The sequence below is a fragment of the Solea senegalensis genome, linkage group LG19, assembly GCF_019176455.1.
Source record: "Solea senegalensis isolate Sse05_10M linkage group LG19, IFAPA_SoseM_1, whole genome shotgun sequence".
Classification (NCBI taxonomy): domain Eukaryota; kingdom Metazoa; phylum Chordata; class Actinopteri; order Pleuronectiformes; family Soleidae; genus Solea; species Solea senegalensis.
Genome location: NC_058038.1, coordinates 2,888,927 through 2,908,788, shown reverse-complemented (window position 1 = coordinate 2,908,788; position 19,862 = coordinate 2,888,927). Strand labels below are relative to the sequence as shown.

At 43.1% G+C, this 19,862-nt stretch overlaps 1 protein-coding gene across 1 annotated transcript; it reads right to left on the bottom strand.

Annotated features, from left to right (window-relative positions):
- Positions 1–122: 122 nt before the first annotated feature.
- Positions 123–18,915, bottom strand: LOC122785519 (myosin phosphatase Rho-interacting protein-like). The gene is made up of 21 exons (XM_044051351.1): positions 18,657–18,915; positions 16,742–16,819; positions 16,567–16,632; positions 13,611–13,762; positions 12,790–12,874; positions 12,248–12,398; positions 11,427–11,595; positions 10,184–10,295; positions 7,186–7,278; positions 6,325–6,381; positions 6,171–6,239; positions 5,994–6,083; positions 5,803–5,912; positions 4,628–5,165; positions 3,965–4,042; positions 1,860–3,857; positions 1,622–1,769; positions 1,272–1,537; positions 1,056–1,157; positions 659–745; positions 123–461 (listed from the first exon to the last, which is right to left on the bottom strand). The coding sequence occupies exons 1-21, from the start codon at positions 18,780–18,782 to the stop codon at positions 321–323; spliced, it is 4,716 nt and encodes a 1,571-aa protein (XP_043907286.1). The 5' UTR covers positions 18,783–18,915; the 3' UTR covers positions 123–320.
- Between the last annotated feature and the right edge of the window lie 947 nt (positions 18,916–19,862).

The following is a 19,862-nucleotide window of genomic DNA, read 5'->3' as shown; positions in this document are numbered from 1 at the left end:
TTATTAATAACACTTTAGTATTCAAACACAAAAAACAGTTAGTGAAAAAAGTGTTTAATTTTAAATATTATACAGCAGTGGGAGTGGCTTTACATATATATATATTTAAAAAAAATGTACAGAAACAGATAAAATATTATTAAAACATTTACATAAAAGTTTGACACGTGAATCATGAACTAAAAAAATATAAAAAAAAATATTGGTCCAGAGACCGACACATAAATGTTTTCTGAAACTGTGTTTTGTTTGTTTTTGCAAACATGCTGTTGTTGAGGTTAAAGTGTTTCACGTTGCGTTGAAGAGAAATGTTGCTGTTGCTATGGCGACGCCTGGTCCAGAACCTGACGAGTCAGTTGCAGGTTTTCTCTCAGTTCGTTCGTCTCTCCCTCCGCTTTGACTCTAATGAACTTGACCTCGCTGAACATGTCCTGGTATTTCTTTGTTGCGATTCTTTTGTCCTAAAATGTAATGCAGCTCTTTATTATTTAATTATTACTATTATTAATAACATACAAGCTTTTTTACCCACAAACTGAAAAATAAAATGATTTATCGAATATTTTTGCTCAAAAACACTCTTTACTGTTGAATCTCAGAATCTCAGAATCTCATTTGCTGCGTGATCAGCAGTTTTATTTTGGTGGGTGGTTCTCACCCTCTGTGCTGACTGCACTTCCTCCTTCAGAGACGTGACTTCCTGCTTCAGACACTCGACCTCACACTCCTTCACTCGCAGGGTGATCTGAAAAAATAAAAGACTTCATCATCATCATCTTCATCATGTCTTTAAAAAACACCAGTCTATGGGTGGATATAAAGAATAGCTCATGATTTGGCAGTCTGTCATTGGATGTATAGAATAGCTCATTATTTGGCAGTCAGTCTGTCTATTGATGTATAGAATAGCTCATTATTTGGCAGTCAGTCTGTTTATTGATGTATAGAATAGCTCATTATTTGGCAGCCAATCGGTTGGTGGATGTATAGATTAGCTCATTATTTTAATTTTTTTTTCACATTTTAACCTCCTCCTCCTCCACACAGAGTCTCACCTCCAGCTCATAGACGTCCATCCTCTGACTGAGTGGCAGCTCGTCATGTTTGGCCAGTGAACACAGTCTCGTGATCTCTGCTGCAAGATGACCACTCAGCTCCTGGACCAGAGATGAACACAACAACAACAACAACAACAATAACAACAACAACATGTCATTAGTTACTTTGAATGACATGTACAGTAATTTTCCTGTGGTCACCCGGCCTCTCACCTGGTTTCTGGACCTCAGGTCCTGGTTTTCCTGCTGACACTGGCATAGCGCTTTCCTCTCGGCTTCCAGAGCCTGAATCAGATGTCCGTTCTCCAGACACTTGAGAGAAAACTGCTGCGACAGGACCTGCAGCTCCCTCTGGTGGGAGGCCAGCTCCTCAAGCATCTCCTCCAACTCCGCGCTTACTTCATCGTTTTTTGACTGACACCTTTCCTGCATGTGGCGCTGCAGCTCCACACGGTGGGCGTTCTCTATGGCTGCAATTGCTGAGAGGAGAAGAACAGGACGATATATACATATATATATATATATGTATATATGAATAAATGCTGATGGCTGTGCTGACAGACCTGTTGCCGTGGCAGCGCTCTCCTCCTCCAGCAGTTGGTCTCTTTCCACCAGGAGGCGCTCCACCTCCTGTTGGTGTCGGCGCTGCAGCTCCTCGACGACCTTCATATGCGACTCCTCCATTGAGACCAATCCTCGCTGACAGGTGGCCTGCAGGTTGAGACACAGTGATAAGTGTTTGTGTCTTTGATGAGGATTGAAAATGATTTTAAAAATGATTAGAAAAATAAAACTGCACACCTTCAGCTTTTCCACCACCTTCCCATGCTGCTGCTGAACACAACTCATTTTCCCGTGGAACTCTTGGCTCAGCTCCTCCACCGTGACGGACAGAGACTCCTCCAGCTCCTTCACTCTTCTTCTCAGCTTTGAAACTTCCTCCGTCCCAAGGTTTGGATCCGATTCCTTTCCATCGGACACTTCTTGGTTCCCCAAAACTTGAATTTCCACCGACTCGTCCATCTCCTCTTCTGCTGTTTCAATTTCATCCCCGGAATGATCTGCATCACCGTTTACCTCTGGAATGTGTGATTCTACATCCTGATCTGATGCTTGTTGACCTCCTAGATCCGACAGTCTCTCTCTCAGCTCCTTGTTCTCCTCCATGAGTCTGACGCAGCTGCTGCAGTTGAGAAGTTTCTGCTCGGTTTCTTGAAGCTCTTTTTCACACACTGACTGAAGCTGGTTAAGATAACAGCAGTACAGAGCTTCAGTGGCCGCCGAGTGAACCAAACCAAAGCACAGACTCTCAGAAAGGTAGGAATCTTTGAGCTGTTGAGTGATGAGCCGGAGTTCCTCAGAGGCAGAGGAGCTGACGGACGAGGCCACGAGGTTAAGCAAAGACATATTCACATGCGCGGTTACTCTGAAACGTTCACTGTGCCTCTGCTGGGTCATAAAACCAAAGATCTTGCTTCCGTTCATGTCTTTGGTTTCCATCTCAGTCACACTTGCTGTACTCAAAACAAGATCCAGATCTTTCAAACCTTCCTTCCCATCGTCCGTGCATGAACCTATCGCTGGACGCAGACCATGTCCTAAAAGCAGCATCTGTCTCTCCACGACCATACGCTCCGACACCTCTCTGAGAAGAACTTCACCAGAGTTTTCCTTGCTCGTTTCTGATGTGCTGGTCTGCAGTTCGTTGAGAACTGAACTCCAGAACTTTTCCTCCCAAATTAGCTGACTCACTGCTGCGGGAATCGTCTCCTCGTTCTCTCTCCGTTTCCCAAAATCCAACTTGTCAATGACCTCCAAGAACCTCTCCAATGCTTCCACCCTCAGCACCATCCCATCCATCACATGCTGGATCCTGTCCTCACCTGAAACTTGTCTCTTTTCTCTACCTACCCTCTCATCCTCCTTCAACGCCTGCTTCAACCTTGCGATGTCAGCCTCCGCCTCCACAGATCTCAGCTGACAAAGTCTCTCAGCCTCCTTCAGCTCGGCGTTGTGGGCCTCCAGCTGCCTGCACTTTGTTTCCGACTGGAGGAGCTGCCTCTCCAGCTCCATCATCTTCTCTTCTGTGGCCTCAAAACACCGCCGCAGGTATCCGTCTGCCTTCTGCTCACTTTTGTCCTTTCCCGCTCCTCCTGTTTCTTGTGGGACATTGAGCTGCAGCAGCTCCTTCTCCCTCAGACTCTCCTTCAGAGCCGTGATGAGCGTCTGTGCCTCCAGGAGCTCCTTGTTCTTCAAGCTCAGCTCCTGATCCAGATCCTCTGCCCTCATCTGTTCTCCTTGCTCCACCTCTGGAAGGTGATGTGGTTCAGTGTAGCGGCTGCTCAGCTCTGCTCGCAGCCTCGCTATCTCGCGGTCTGCCTCCGTCAGCTGGTTGAGCATCTCCTGGTTGCGTTGGTTGAGAGCCTCATTCTGGCTGGAGAGGACCTCCACCTCTGTGGAGAGCCTGCTCACCATTGCCTGGTCCGGAGGAATGTGCTGCTCTGCGAGGCAGGCGGTCAAAGGTGTCTTCTCGTCTTGTGCTTCTGAGGTCAACAGTCCACCGTCTCCTCCGTCCAGCAGCTTCAGTGTGGTTACACCTTCTTTAAGTTCCTGGAAGTCACCGCCTGGGTCTTGCAGCCAGGTGGCAGGTGTAAGCTCAGGTGTGGATGAAGGTGCTTCACATCCGAGTTGCTCCTGCGTGTCCTGCTGCTGTGAAATATCTCCACTCTCTACGCGGTTCTTTCCTCCAGGACTCTCTGCCTGGTTGTTAAACGACTCAGACTGCAGTGGAGGATCCAGCTGAGACAAGAAAATGAGAGAGAGGGACGAGGAGGTTCAGCAAACACATGTTTGAAAATCACTCACAGATTTCAAGGAACCAAAGATAAAGATGGATTTTGCTCTACCGACGTGAGCAGCTCACGGGTCTCCAGCTCCAGCCTGCGAAGCTCCGACTCGGACAGCTGAGCCTTCAGATCCTCAACCTACAACAACACAAAAACACCAACTCAATTTATAACATTATTGGTGTGTTACCACCTCCCTATAAGATGAAAAGACGAAAATATAAGATAAAAAGATGAGATTATGAGATAGACAGTGCAAATTATGACTTCTTGTCCAGTAATTATGACTTTTTAAACTCATAATTACAACTTCTCATAATTTAGATTTATTAATCACATATTTTGGACTATTGTCCCACCGTTTAGTTCATCATTTTATATATTTATATATAATCAAATTATCATAATTTGAGAGAAATTTGAATGTCTATCTCCACACCCACAATTATCATGATGTTTTATGTCACGATTAGTGATAATATTGTATAATTTTAACTTTGAATGCCGTATTTATTTATATAATTTCAATTTCTTATCTCATAATTTCTATTTTTTTTAATCCCATAATTGACTTTTTATCTCATAAACTGCCTTTATCACACCGTTTGTACTTCTTTTCCCATAATTGTGACCTTTTAGCTCATAATCTGGATTTACTCTAGTACGCTACACTAAATTTTAGTGATAATATCGTATATTGTTCCATCACTGTCCAGCACTCACCCGCTCCCTGCAGCTGTTCAGCAGCCTCTCCATGTCCACAGTGTCCTTGTCTTCAGTCAACAGTCGGACTCGTCTGTCCAGCCTGAACTCACTCCTCTCCACCTTCCTCCAGCACTCCTCCATCTCCTCCTCCACCCTCTGCTGTGATCTTGGACTAAGAGTTCTGACGATCCCGCCGCCACCGTCGTCCGGTGTCACAGCTCCAACCTCTTCCCAGCTCAGAGAAACGCCCAGCATGTTCTTGTACCGCCTCCTCCTCTCCTGCCTCCTCCTCCTCCTCTCCAGGTCTCCCAGCTCCAGTGAGAGTGGAGCGCTAATCCTCGGACGGTCGGTCTCCAGTGTCGGCTTCTTCCGGGGTCTGAACTCGGCCCAGTCGAAGGTTCTGTAGCGTCCCTCCCGTCGTCTCTCCGTCACACTCCTGGGTTTGGGTTGAGGACGTCTCTCTGAGAGGACGTCAGAGGAACGGGAGTCCTGAGTCACATCTGGTTTGGGGAGAACTTCAGATGGACTGTGGGTGTGAAGGTGGCGGCCGGGTGAACTATGAGCGATAAGATTAAAGAGACAATGAGGGAGTTTGTATGAAAGAAGCTTCTCTGATGTTCATATACACCGTTTTTATTTGGTATGTATTTAAAAAATATAAAAAATTCACCTGCAGGCAAAAACTGAAGTTTTATTAAAGTTTTATTAAATTTTATTAAAGTTCAAATAAAAAATGAAAAACTCCTGAGCAACTAAAAATGATAAAAGTGCAAATTATGACTTCTCCCAAAAAAATTTTTATTTATTTTAAATTTCTTGTCTCATAATATCTTTAAATTTGAATCCCACAATTATGACTTTTTATCTCATAATTCCGAGTTATCTCATAATTTTAACTTTTTATCACATCATTTCAACCTTTTGAGCCCTTAATTACGAATTTGATCTCATTATTTTGAGTTTTTATCCAATAACCATGACTTTTTAATCACACAAATTCCAATTTGACTCATATTTATGACTCTTACGTCATCATTTTGATGGTTTAATCCCATAGTTATGACTTTCAAATCATTTTGATTTACCCCAGATTTTAATTTTAAAAACAGGTTTCCATAGATTTGCCCTTAATGTGAACATCATATTACATTTCGATTAGACACATGGATTAAGACATTTTCACTGTAGTTTACCTGGTGACGTCAGGAGCATTAGCCGGGTGAACGTTCCTCGTCAGAGACTGGATCCAGTTCTTGCGTATTCCTGCCGTCATGGCCGACAGCGTGTACACAGCCTCTGGGGTCTGTGACACGTTCAAAGGTTAGTGAAAATGTAACGCGGGAGAATAAACTTCACATGTTTTAGTGTTGTTAAAAAGTCTCACGTGGATCTGAAAGCCGTAGTTCCTCTGCACGTCGTACTCACACACATGAAAACACATGGTCAGGTCGATTTCTCCTTCCAGATCTGAAGACTGGAAAGCGGAAGAAAAGCAGAAAATATCAAAGAAAACACAGAAATAGCATTTTCTTAAACAGTAAAACAACAAACGTGTCAGTACCTCCTCTGTGACCGAGTCCTTGTAGTATCTCAGTGTGTCGGTCGACAGCACAAACCAGTATTTCTTCCACTAGAGGGCAGCAAAGGACTTGTGAAAGGTACAGACTGTAGCGGCTGAACAAAAAAACTAAAAATCATTTTAAATTTAAAATTACCTGGTTGTTTTTATCCAGTTTCACCATCCAGCCTTTCTTAAAGTTTAACAGATCTGGCTGCAAACACAATAAAACACATTTATTCTTCACACAAAAACCTGAGTTTAAAGAAATTAGAGAATTTATTTGCATTAATTACAAATCATATACAAGCCAACTCATTGATCAGTGTGATTGTTTGGATGATTTTCATCCTGTTTGAGGTTTGTAGCAGCTTTGTTTTTTTCTTAAAAAAACACCAACTGCCCCTAAAGTCATAGATTTGGCCACAATGTTTAACACATTTTTAATTTAGCACATTTAACATCCGGATTCATACGTCGCTGGGTCGTAACACTCTGTGTAAGTAAATCACTGCCTTTTACTCGTATTACTGGCCTTTTAAAAAGGAATTTCAATGTGTAAAAAGTGAGTAAATGAGGTATAATCTGTCAAAAACACAACCCTCGTGCATGAAATCAACTCATTCTGAGGAAGAAACAACCTCTGAGCTGCACAGCAGGACCTATACTCAATAATAGGCAATACAACGCTGTATTTTAATGGTTGTATTGCATTTTAATAGGAATTTCAATGTGTAAAAAGTGAGTAAATGAGTTATAATCTGTCAAATAAAATAAAATACAAGTTTTTAGGCAACAGCTTTAAGATGGGGGCTGTAAATAATGTTTGTCAAGTAAAACATTGTCTTGTGCTTGTTTTATTGGCTTTTTCATGGGAATTTCAATGGGTAAAAGGGAGTAAATGAGCTGTGAAATACAAGCCTCACGTATGATATCAAATCATTTTTATTGACCTCTGTTTCCCCCCTGTGAGCTGCGTCATAAACAGACTGTGAAGTGAAAAGTGTCGCTGTCTCACCGTCATGACCACGTCGGACGTCCTGCGCTCCAGGGCTCGTCTGTGGGGAGGGGGAGCGCCGAGCCGGGCCGAGTCTCCACAGGACCGCAGCGTCTGTGGAGACAAAGAAAAATGTCTGAATCCTTGGCAGGATTAAAGCAAAGACTAAATTATGAGATGAAAAGTGAAAATTATGACTTCTCATCATTTTGACTTTTCTCATCATTTTGACTTTTCTCATCATTTCGACTTTTTATTGCAATAATTTTGTCTTTTTAGCTCATAATTTAAATATTTTTAATACCATAACTATGACCTTTTATCTCCTAATTTCAACCCTTTAATGCAATAATTTTGACTTCTTATCTCATGGTATAAAAATGAATTTACACATTTCACATTTCCACTACAAAGACGACCCAGTTTTGATAAACATTTGTCGTAGCAGCGGTGAAATGTTCCTTTAAAATAAAAAAAAAGGCAGCAGCTCTCTCTGCCCTGCATTCCTTCAGCCTCTCTGAACCCTGAACCCCTGCTGCGGAGCACAGCGGGAGTCCGGCAGGCTTTTTCTCCACCACCACCACCACCACCACCACCACCATCATCATCATCACATCACCACCAGTGTGCACCGCATCACCACGGACGACTGGATCTTTGGCCGTGGAATACATGGCAGGGCGAAAAAAGGGGCAAAAGGCAACACAATCACGGATACTCCGTGTGTTACATTTCTAAATGATGATCACGTCGCTTCACGCTTCAGCGTCTCTGGATTCAAACGTCACTAAAACCAAACAAGCTTTTTTGTCCATTTGAGACTCTGCTGTTGAAAAGATTCATTCTTCCCTCTTACGTAACGAACACAGCGCAGGCTGAGCCCGTGTCTGTGTCCGGTGAAGAGTCTTGGGAATCTGTGGAACCTTAATGAACTCTGACTCCTCTGACCTTCTTTCTCCTGGCGACTAAAACAAACACACCCACAGGCACATGAATCATCTCATGAGATGAAATAAAAAACACAAAAAAGAGAGAGAGAGAGAGGGAAAAAAAGGCAACTCTTTGGCTGAGCTTTATTTAACCTCGCGTTAGTCAAATTAAGTCATTTTGAAGCACAAATACTCTATTCAGCCAAAAGGCAGGACCTGAACGCATCAGCATGCAGCATTTCACTGCTTTTATTGTGCTTTTTACAGGAATTCCAATGGGTAAAGAGGAAGTGAGTGGGTCATAATCTGTCAAACACAACTCTAATGAATGATATCATGTCATTTTGAGGTAGAAACAACATTTTTGGCTGAAAAATAGGTGCTTTAATCATTTTTGGCGAGTAAAAACTGAATTCAACTAGTTCAATTGGAGCTGTACAAGACTTTCAATGGGTTAAAAGGGAAGATAATGGGTCAAAAACTGTAAAAAGTGGGACATAATCTGTCAAATACAACTCTTATTCATAAAACCAAGTCATTCTGAAGCAAAAATGAAAAACAATTCAGGCTCGACCTGTACTCCTCAAACGTTGCATTTGACAGATTTGTACAGGCCTTTTATAGGAATTTCAATGATATAGTGAGTGAATTAGAACCTTAAAAATACAACTCTTATGAACCAAGCAAAGTCATTGTGAGGCAGACACAATGTTTAGACTCAAAGTTGGGGGCTGAAAATCTGCACTAGACTGGTCGTATTGGTATTTGGGGGCATTTCAATGGGTAAAACTACACCGTGGGCTGTTGTTGCTTTCCGTTTGTGATGTGACGGAGGAGCTGACGAAGCCCTGCAGAGGACGAGCGGTCACATGTTTGTGCAGAAAAGCTCGTAAAAAGACTTTGCAGCGTCTCTGGAAGGATTACACCACGTCTCGTACAAGTTCTCAGGAATCCTCCCAGAGCCAGGAGCAGGAGGAGGGAAGGCCTGCAGGGCACAGATGTCACCAACACTGACACAAGCCTCGACACGGCCGCGCCAACTCTTCTGCACGCTTTCATCATCATCACCTGCTTGTCAGCGCTCGCTCTCCATGGACCGGGCGGAGAGTTTCAGAGGAGTTTGCTCTCAGTTTCCTTGCAGCCGTGACGTCGTTTCTCCTGCTGCAGAACACCTGGTTTGTGCTGAGTCATGTTTAAAGCAGTCCATCCATTATCTACCGCTTTATCCTTCACCGGAGGGTCGCGGGGGGGGTGCTGTGCCAATCTCAGCTGACATAGGGCGATAGGCGGTAGTCCATCACAGGGCCACACATAGAGACAAACAACCACTCTCACATTCACACCTACGGCCACGTTATAGTGACCGCATGACTCGACTCCACTAGGGGTTCTTTTCTTCTCCATCAGTGATAGAACCTGGTGTATTTTTTATTTCCTGCTCTGACGAGGTTCAGCTGAGCCGATACTAAAATGTGACGTCAACTGACTGCCGGTGTCTGATTCGTCAGAGAGTCGCCACTGAAGGATCATGAGCGTGACATCCGACGCAAGAATCAAAGCCAACAATGTCCAACTGTAGATCAGTTAAAAAGACTTAAAATCCTACTTAAAGCTACTTAAAGTTCCAAAATCGACTTAAAGTTCACTTATGGTGTAATTCGAACGGCCCTACTCGCCACGGCACGGTTTAAGTAGTGTTTCCACTAGCATGGTAACCTGGTACCAAGTACTATTTTTGGTACCTGCTGCGGCAAGGTTCCAAAAGTGTGCCGAGTAGGTAACTATGCGATGATTGGTCAGACTGCCGTCACAGGAAGAGACGTCCCACACATAAATCAAGCCGAACTGTAGATCAGTTAAAACTTTTTAACAATCCTAAAAACGTGGGTTAATCTCCAACAATTACCAGGGAAATCTCAATATTTAATAGAGGATGTTTTCAAACATCTCATAATTCGCTGTGACCCAATGTGGCATTCATAGTGACTTTATTTTGAAATCCCGGGAGTAAAGGGAAGTTGTTTCTGCACGGCTCTCAAGCTTCTAAAATTGAGTGGATGAATGGATGAAGTTGTGTATCATGTGATCACCTCCTCCTCCTCCTGCTGCTGCTGCTCTCTGGCGCCCCTGCTGGACACGGCGTCGCCTTCTCCCCGCTCTGTCGTCTCCGATCCCAGAATCCTCTCTGCTCTGCTGCCACGGCTGGAAAACACAGACGGAGCATTGTCTGTAAAACACACGGGTCATCTGACCTCTGACCTCTGCTGACACCAGGGTTGAATTAGTGATCACGTGACACTGAATTTAAATACTCAGGACATGATACCTCTCAGGGTCATTTGAGTTTACGTTTAGATTTGAGCGTTTACACACAGGCTGTCTGGCCCGTGGGTCTGTAAAGGGTCTGAAGGGACCATTTGGCCCTCGGGAATCTCTAAAAAAAAGTTTGGACTCCCCTGCACTGCAGCAATACGCTGCAACAATGGACTCAGGCATTTCTCGTATGTTTTGGATGCATTTGGTTCGAGACCTACGTTTTAGGCGGACCAGAGTTCACTTCTTTGGTGGAGATCAGAGTTCGGTTGCACATTCGCACGTCCACAAACGAACCGGACTTTCCGAGCAAACCAACTAGGATTCGAATGAGCGGAGCTGGTGTGAATACGACATAAAACTTTCTGGACGTGAAGAATATTTCACCATTTATTTGAGCGGAAGAACGTTTGACTGTAGAATCTGAAGAGCAGACGAGTTTCAGTGGATTCTTCATCTCCTCTCTCTCTCTCTGACAGGCACCACTGAGGTCCTGAGAAACAATGCCGCAGATATCTAATTACAGCAGCGTTGTGGAATTTCTGGCCTTATTTGGAGGGTGGGTGTCTGGCCTGTGTGTGTGTGTGTTTTTGTAGTTTTGTTTCCCAAAAAGGGAAGAAAAAAGTGCAATGTTTTCTCCACACGTGAGCAGTTTACACGCTGCCAGGGCACAAACTGGGAGGGTTCAAATATAAAAATAGTAGCAGCCAGAGCTCTAATGGAGGGTTAGAGCACGAGCCTTTGATCCGGCGTTTAGCCGTGTGTGATGGCTGTGGGGAGGGGGAGCTCAGAGGCATTGGATGTCCTTTGTGCTAATTGCTTGCACATTTTACTCCGCTTTCCTTTTTTGCCAAGGCCTCTTTTAAAACGCTGCCCACAGATTACACGCAAACATACGTACATGCAGAAAATAAACTCCAGATTTCTGCCAAACACATTCTACAGAGTGCTTGTTTACGCACACTGTCATCGTCAGACTTAGCTGGAGATGTACGATCTGTGGCCTGGTTCTTCTCTGACCTTCTCTCCCGGCTCTGGTTCCTGTTGTTTGACTCGGTGAGGCGGTCGTCGGCGCCGGTGTCCGCGTTCCCATCGGTTGACAAAGAGTCCAGACGTGGGCTCCTGAAAGTGCCGACGCCCCCCTGGGTCAGAGAGTCCACTGGAGCCACAGAGGTGGACGTGTTGTTTCCTGTACGTGGAAACAAACGCAGAGAAGTCAGGGACGACACAGATGTCACACACTCAAGCGTCCGCTCATCGTTTCAGGTCAGGCCGGGGCCGGTTAAGTGGAAAAATAAAAGTGTCCGTTTCGAGGCAGAACAGTATATAAAATCACAAAAAAATAAACATTTACGAGGCAAAATACAGACAAAGGAAACAGAATCACACATTAAATCAAAGTTTCCAGTGCGTGGAAAGAAACGCAGAGAATTCGGGGAGGACACGGACGTCACAGCAGCCATGGAACTTCTAGTATGGTCAGGTGAGGGTCGCTCGAGTGGAAAAGCTCTTACAGTTTTGGTTAAAATGGCATTTTTTCAGTGCGATGAAGGTATTTTATTTATTTTATATTGTGATGGTTAAGGTTTGCATTATGTCAATGAATGCGCCTTGAGATAATGGATGTTGTGATTTGGCACTATACAAATCAAATTGAACTCAATTGAATTGAATGGCGTCACCGTGAATGCTATCAGTGTGTGTGTGTGTGTGTGTGTGTTCCTGGAAAAGCGAGAGTTAAAAGCTGTTGTTTAAAGTGTGTGAACATCTGCGCAGTGGTAGGAGGATTCTGCACAGGGACAGGAAACGGCTCTGTGTGTGTGTGTGTGTGTGTGTGCCACCTGCAGGGTTCTGCTCCAGGCCCGGGGCAGTGTCCGCTGTGACAGTCCACATGGGGCTCACGTCCGGTTCCCTGCCCCGCTGCTCCTCCTGCCACCGACCACGAGCGGACTCTGCTGGGTCGGGTGCAGCCATCTTTGCTGGACTGGGTTCCTCATGTTTTGGAAAAACAATATAAATATAATATAGGTTTTTTTGTGTGTGTGTGTGTGAGAGAGAGATTTCTTTATGTTTGTCATCAACACTGACCTCATCAGGACCGTTAACCTGGTCCTGATGAGGCAGAACCTCATTATCTGAGGTTAACTGTTTAAGTTTAGGCCTAATGTTTGAATTATGGTTATGGTTAAAGTTAGGGTTAGACTAAGTCTGGGCTATATGTGGACATTATACGACGACATGAGACAAGTTATGGTCTCAGACTTTGGACGTCGTCATAATATCGTGATAAAGTAACTGTGATGACTTTTCCTTGGTTTATAAATAAATATAGACTAAATATTATGGATTATCATAATATATTGATTAAAAACCATTGTTTTACCTGAGAGGTAACAGGCTCTACTTTGCGTTTCTTCTTCTGGTTCTGCTTGTTTGTCCGCAGGTACACCACCAGCTGTTCGCTCCACCTGGTGGTGAAAGACAGAAACGGCAGAAATCATTAATCAAACAATTTGGATACAAAGACACGTCGCCACTAACTTTTTTTAATCTCTCTCCTTACATCCATTCAGGAGCACTAGCTTATTCAGCACTGCTGCTAAAATATCACACAATCACAAAAGTGGCACCAAGTTCTACCGAAGAAGAGCAGAAACTAGTCTGAGACGATTAAACTCGCCAGGAACGCGTTTACAGACGTTAGAAATCGAGAGAGAAGCAGAAGCTCATTTTCACATAGACTTCTAGATTTCTCAGAACCAAAATAACCAGCTCCAACTGTTTCCTCCTCTTTGGCACTCTTCCCTTGGGGTACCAGAGTAAAATGGGACAGTGCAGTTGGACTGGCTCCACCCACGACAATCGGCTGATTGGGCGACAGAAAATCGTTGCTACCGGTGTTTCTTCAACGCCACGTAGTCTATTCTCGTACAAAGTTTGACGTCTCGTTGAGACAAACGGCCACAAAGCGAGCTGCTGGACGTCCTCCATGTCCAACCATGTCTTTATAGTCCTAGCTTTGTGGACTGGGACACAGTCGTGTTGGAACAGAAAAGGAACTTCCTCAAACATCTGACACATAGCTTTGTCCAAAACGTCTCTGTGGGCTGAATTGTCCTTCACTGGAGCACAAATCCTGATTCCTAAATACCTAAATTCAACACCAGGTGCAGACAAATATCGTGTTTATATATATACACTCACCCATGAATGATCTCTTTGTTGTCTCCACGGATGAATATTTCCTGCTCTGCTGTGATGATGCAAAGCGCGTTTCTCTGACCCGTCCTGGGTTCAGCGTCCACGATGTCTGTACACAGATTCAAGTTCACGGTCCCCTGAGGCAAAGTGCTCCGCTAGGACACAACAGCACAGTTATTCTCATGGCAGTGGAAGAAGGAGAACAAGAAGACGAACAAGGACAAGGACAAGGACAAGAACAAGGACAAGAACAAGGACAAGAACAAGAACAAGAACAAGAACAAGGACAAGAACCAAAACCAGAACAAAACAGGAACAAGAACACTTTTGAACCCTTTTTTTCACAATTAATCAACATTAATCAATTCATTCACTCACTCACACAAAACTAAAAATTGATCTTTAGTGCACCATCCTCAGCCACTGAGCACAGGACCTGTTTGATGCCCCACACAGTCAGTTTGTAAAATGCGTGCTCTATCCTGAGCCTGGCTTTTCCAGACTGCCAGTTTAGCAGTGGCCAGCAAAAAATTGATGAGCGCCATTGTTTGTCTTTTTTTCACAGTGTACTTTAGTCCAAACACAAAGAGGGAGGCAGAAAAAAACTCCCCCAGAGCCTCTACCCACCCGTGTAGCAACTTAAGTAGATCTGTGAGACGAGGACATGAAATCACCAAGTGCTCTACTGTTTCCGTCCTCCCACAAGAAGGACACCCCTCCCCAGTGCTGGGATCCAGGCGAGCTCTGTATCTGTTTGTAGCTATAATTCCATGTATAATCCTCCACTGGAGGTCAGCCATCCGTTTTTCAACAGGAGGCTTATACAGGAGCCGCCAACAGCCTCTAGGGGAAGCATCCTTGCCAAAGACCTCAGTCCATTTTGTCTCTTTGAGATCTGACAGAGAGCCAAAGTTCAGGACTTTTACACAGCTTAGGTAGAGTTGTTTTGAGTTGAGAGTTTATGGGCCTTTGTTTGGAGCATAAACATTTATAAAAGTAAAACAGAAACCTTACATTTCTGCCTTTACTGAGAGGATCCTCCCCTTTAAAACTTCTGTGCTATTCAAAACATTTACATTTGCAAAGTGCAATAACTGATGCTTCAGTCACTTTGTTTACACAAACACAGGACAATCACTTCTCTCTTTTAAAGTGCCTTCTTTATTCTGTTTTTACACCGGTCTTGCTGCTATATTTGGTTATCTCATGTTAATTTATACATAGTCATAGTTTTCTGGAAAAAATGTAAACATTTCTTATTCTTATTTTATTGTTAATATTTCTATTTTCTCTTTTAAAATTGTTATTTATATATTTGTATTTTGCACCAAGGGAGTGGCACCCAAATTTCGTTGTCCACAAAATAACGACAATAAAGGCTATTCTGATTCTGATAAAAAACATTTACATTTACTGATGGGGAGAATAGAACTGCTACACCTGCGCTGATGTTAGAGCCGTGACTGAGCACGATCTGTCCCCCCCACCATAAGTTTCATTCACACTATCACTGTGTGTTTCTTGAGGGAAAATTACATCCAGTTTTTTCTGTCTCGCTACCTCAGCAATTAAAGCTCTCTTCTGTAAGTTTCTACCCACATTTATGTTTAAAGAGGCCACCTTTAAAATGTGCATAGAAGAGCGTGAGAGTGTGGACACCAAGATGACACAAGAAAGAACCAGACAAAGATGAAACACCCAGTGTTGTATGGTCATTTTTGTATTTCTTTAGATTTTTTTCGCTCTTTTCTGTACAGTTATGCCTAACTCCTTTCTAACTGTAGTGATGTACCTCTTTAAACGGAAGCGTCTCCGTTCATCAAGGAGGTCAAGACCAACGACTCTTTGTAGAGTGTTCACTGTTTCAATGAATCAGGAAAATATTCAAAAACACTAGCTGCTTTACCGAAAGTATCATCCAGAAAAAGATTAATCTCATTTAGTGAGTATAATTCAGCACTATCTGTTATACTTTCAGTCACAGAAGCACCATCCGAGTCACAGTCCAAATCCACACTGTTAATGCTTGAATCCTCTTTAACCAGCTCTGTTACTTTCTGACTCTCAGCAGCCAACGCCACCTCCAGTCCTGCTCTCACACAGTCCAGAACAGAACCAGCAACAAGAACAAGAACAAGAACAAGAACAAAAACAAGAACAAGAACAAGAACCAGAACCAGAACACGAACACGAACAAAAAGAACAAGAACACGAACAAGAAGAACAAGAAGAACAAGAACAAGAACAAGAAGAACAAGAAGAACAAGAACAGTGAACAAGAAGAGCAAGAACAAGAGCACGAACAAGAAGAACAAGAACAGGAACCAGAACAAGAGCATGAACAAGAAGAACAAGAAAAACACGAACAAGAAGAACCCGGACAAGAAGAACAAGAACAAGAAGAACCCGGACAAGAAGAACAAGAAGAAGGAAGAAGAAGTTGTTTCATCAGGGACTGACCGTAACGATTAATCACTGACTTTTCAGATTTTTTAGCTCCTTAAAATCATTTCTAATTTTATGGACTACAGTCGTTCATGACACCGAGTGACTACCAGAACACAGACCAACGACAGTTCAACAGAAAACAGTTTGTGGTTATGGAGTGAAAAGAGATGACAGAATGAGGTTTGAGGTTGTGTGTGTGTGTGTGTGTGTGTATTAAAGGCTAAGCCTTAATCATCTGCTGAACAACATCTGGTCTAAAGATGGCCGCCCGATCCCAGCCCACACGTGTAAACACAGAACACTGATGCTTCACGTGCAAAAGTCTTGGGTTATCGCTTTAGCCCCAAGTTGAATTTAGAAAAAGTTTTCGCTTGTCTTAGCAGAGTTGTTGTCGTGGTTACATCTACATCCTGACGATGCATGTGGAGACGTCCTTTACTTTGCTACAATTTCTGAACAAACCCACGGCAACGGAAACATACACACTCAAAAAAGATAAAGATTTCCTCACCAGTTCATCGAGGGCGAAGCTCAGGCTGCCGTGTTCGTAGAGGATGAAGAAGCGTCGCTGCCACTTCTGACACACAAGAGATAACAAAATCAAAATGTGTTTTATTTCTTCTTCTTAATGAACGGAACGTCGCAAACACAGATATTAGTGTGGGAACTTCATCCACTTTCATTACCCTTGACCTCTGCATGGGGTTGTCAAAATCTGTCCCCTCGGGAGCCAAACACAGCCAGCCTCCGTACACAGGTTTTGCCTGAAAGAAAAACAAATGTCTATTTGTCATTTTTAAAAAGTTTTCCAGTAAAGACAGGCATCGCTCAAAGAAATGTCTTCATCCCCACAAAACTGCTGTAGACACTGTAGTACACATGCCGCGCCTGTACGTGGCGCTGTTGACACAGAATGAAGAGAGTCAGGGCGACGGAGGAAAAAAACATCAGCAGATTCACCTGGACTCAGTTTAAAGTGCGTTGGACTAAAAAGGTCTTAGAGTATATTGAAACACACTACGACATTTATACAACCTTTATTTGGGGCTCAATTGTTGTAACTTAAGTTTCCCTTAACTTTTCCCTTAACTGCAACTAATCAGGATGTTAACTTCAGCACCGTAACAGACTCCTACACTGAGGGAAAACTTTATCAGAAAGTTAATGAAAGCTGACGTAATGACGCAGGTCTGGACTAATGTCCGCTACAGCTCCAGTTTCCATACTGGTGAAAAGCACCAGGGGGCAGTAAAAGGATCAACGGTGCAGTTCTGGCACCATGTTGGCAGGCTTTTCCTGCCAAACACAGTATGACAGAGAGCTTGTTTTTTTACATCGTTTTTTTACACCGTTCACGAAGAACAAACCGAGCCAGAATAATAACATCGACAACAATCAGCGATTATTACGCACTGCAGCTTAAAGACAAAATGTTTTCTGAAAGGAGGGAGAAACGTGTTTTCTCCCTCCTGCGACTGTCGGGGTAAATACCATGTGTGGTGTTGGAAGGTTGAAATTACAGGGCACCGTGAGCGGGCAGGCAGCAGGACACAGACTAATAACATGTATGAAGTATGTCAGGCATGTAGAAAACTGTCACCACGATCACGTCCATGTGACAGAACCTGCAGGACCACAGCTCCACCACTGTTAGAGCGAAAAATATACAAGCCACAGCGGAGGAGGTAACCGATATTTGATATATTATTTAAAATAATCAACACTGGGACTGGACCCAAAAATCTACGGTGGCCTGGAAGTGCAAGCCATTATTACAATACATGACACAAGACACATAATATTTAACATACAAACTATTGAGACGAGGCTTGTGGAATGACATTAAAACATTTATTTCACTTTATAGAATTAATTCATTAATTAAGATCATGGCAAAAGTTTGATACAAGAAGCAGAAAAAAGTCAGTGGCTCCTATTTTGAAAGGAACCTAAACCTAAACTCACAATGAAACCACAACACATGGCTTCAAATTTATGTTTTTAAAAGTGTAACTGAAGTTTGTCTTTTTATTTCAAACAAAACGTCGAATATGTGCACTTTCTAACGTATTAAATAAACAAAAATAAAATGCAAAACACAAGATCGCGTAAATAAAATTTAACTGTGTTAGTTTAGTCTGAGTCAATTAACAGATTAACTGAGTTAAGATAAACTAACAATTAAAAAACACATGGCTTTGTAACATTTTTTTAAAATGTTTGTTAATTGACTGTACAGCTCGTTAATGGTGGTAGTTTTAGGTTTGAGTGTTGGTCGTTGCTGAATGAGTGCTACGAAAAAATCATTTTATTACAAACTAAACGTCGAATATTTGCAGTTTCTAACGAAAATAAAATGTCAAACACAATGTCATATAAATGAAATTACATTTAAATAATGTCAGTTTGGTCTTCATGAGGCTTCAGCCAAACAATCGACCGATTAACCGAGTTACAAAAATGAGAATAATGAAATGAGTAGTTAAACAGCACATGTTTTAAAAACTGTGAAGTTTGTTAAATGATAATTGTTTTTTAAACAGTAGTTGTTTGTTTGCGTTGTTTGGTCGTTAGTGGTAGTTGGTGTAGTTTGGACGGTACCTGCTGTTGGTCGTGTTCGTTGAGCAGATGAATTTCCCGGGATTTGAAGCAGTTCTGACATTTACTCTTGTTAAAAATATTCGCCTGGAATTTGTTGCAGGGGTTCGCGCCTTTTTCTCCGGACATGTTTGTTCTGTTAATCGTACTTTTCTTCTTTTCCTTCTTCTTCGTCGTCTTGTTCGTTTGTTCCGCGCTGAATGAATCCGCTTTGCGTCCTCGTCCTCCTCCTCTCTACGTCCACAACCAACATCTGTCAAACTCTGCTCTGTTGACGTCTGTCGTCATGGTCCGCGGTCACGTGCTCTAACCGCAGACCCCCCGCCCCCTCCCGCACTACTTCCGGCCAAACCCTACAAAATAAAACTTTCTAAAAATCAGTATTTCGCCGACGCGCGTATGAAAGAACTACTATAACAAAACATCAACATTATTTCATTTAAAAGCCCTAAAACTGCCGTAAATGCTCCATCATCGGCTGCAAACAGTGTTCTGATATGATATGCAGAGTGCATATAATTGTAGTTCCGGACATGGCCACAAGGTGGACCTACCGATGTAAGTAAATACAAGGTCAACTGCATGAGTAAGCTAGTAGAACCAGGGACACTGAACATGTAACACACGGTTATCATTATGCTCGTTCAATAAAGTTGAGCACAAGCTCATTGTGGATTCTACAACGTTTATGATTCAATTCATTAAACAACACATGGTACCAGGAGTAAAACTTCGTGTCAAGCCACCGAAATAACCGAGGATGGAGACGTTAAGGCCACCGGAGGGACTGAAACTCGTCGGAAATGTGGACAGCAATTGGCGGTCTTTCAAGCAACAATTCGAGCTGTACTTGTCTGCCACGGGCATGGACAACAAGTCAGGGCCAAGAAAGATTGCAATTCTGCTCACGGTCGCGGGTCCCCAAGCCATGGAAGTGTTCAATACGTTCGAGTTTGAGAGGGCTGATGACAAAGAAGACTACGGTAAAGTGATTGAGAAATTTGAAGCATACTGTTCCCCGAAAAAGAACATTGTATACGAGAGGTACGTGTTCCGATCACGAATGCAACAGGCAGGAGAGACATTTGATTGCTTTATGACTGATTTAAAACTGAAGGCACAGTCTTGTGGTTTTGGAGATCTTAAAGATTCCATGGTCCGCGATCAGATAGTTTACGGAATACTTGACAAAAAGACGAGGGAAAGGAT

Bases quoted from the DNA above. Each gene is read 5' to 3' on its own strand.
- LOC122785519 (XM_044051351.1), bottom strand. From the start codon at position 18,782: ATGTCCGGAGAAAAAGGCGCGAACCCCTGCAACAAATTCCAGGCGAAT. The intron at 13,763-16,566 runs GTGAGGAAATCT...GTTGTGTCCTAG, and splicing joins GCTTCGCCCTCGATGAACTG to CGGAGCACTTTGCCTCAGGG. The intron at 1,770-1,859 runs GTGTGCAGTTTT...CTCAACCTGCAG, and splicing joins AGGTGGTGGAAAAGCTGAAG to GCCACCTGTCAGCGAGGATT.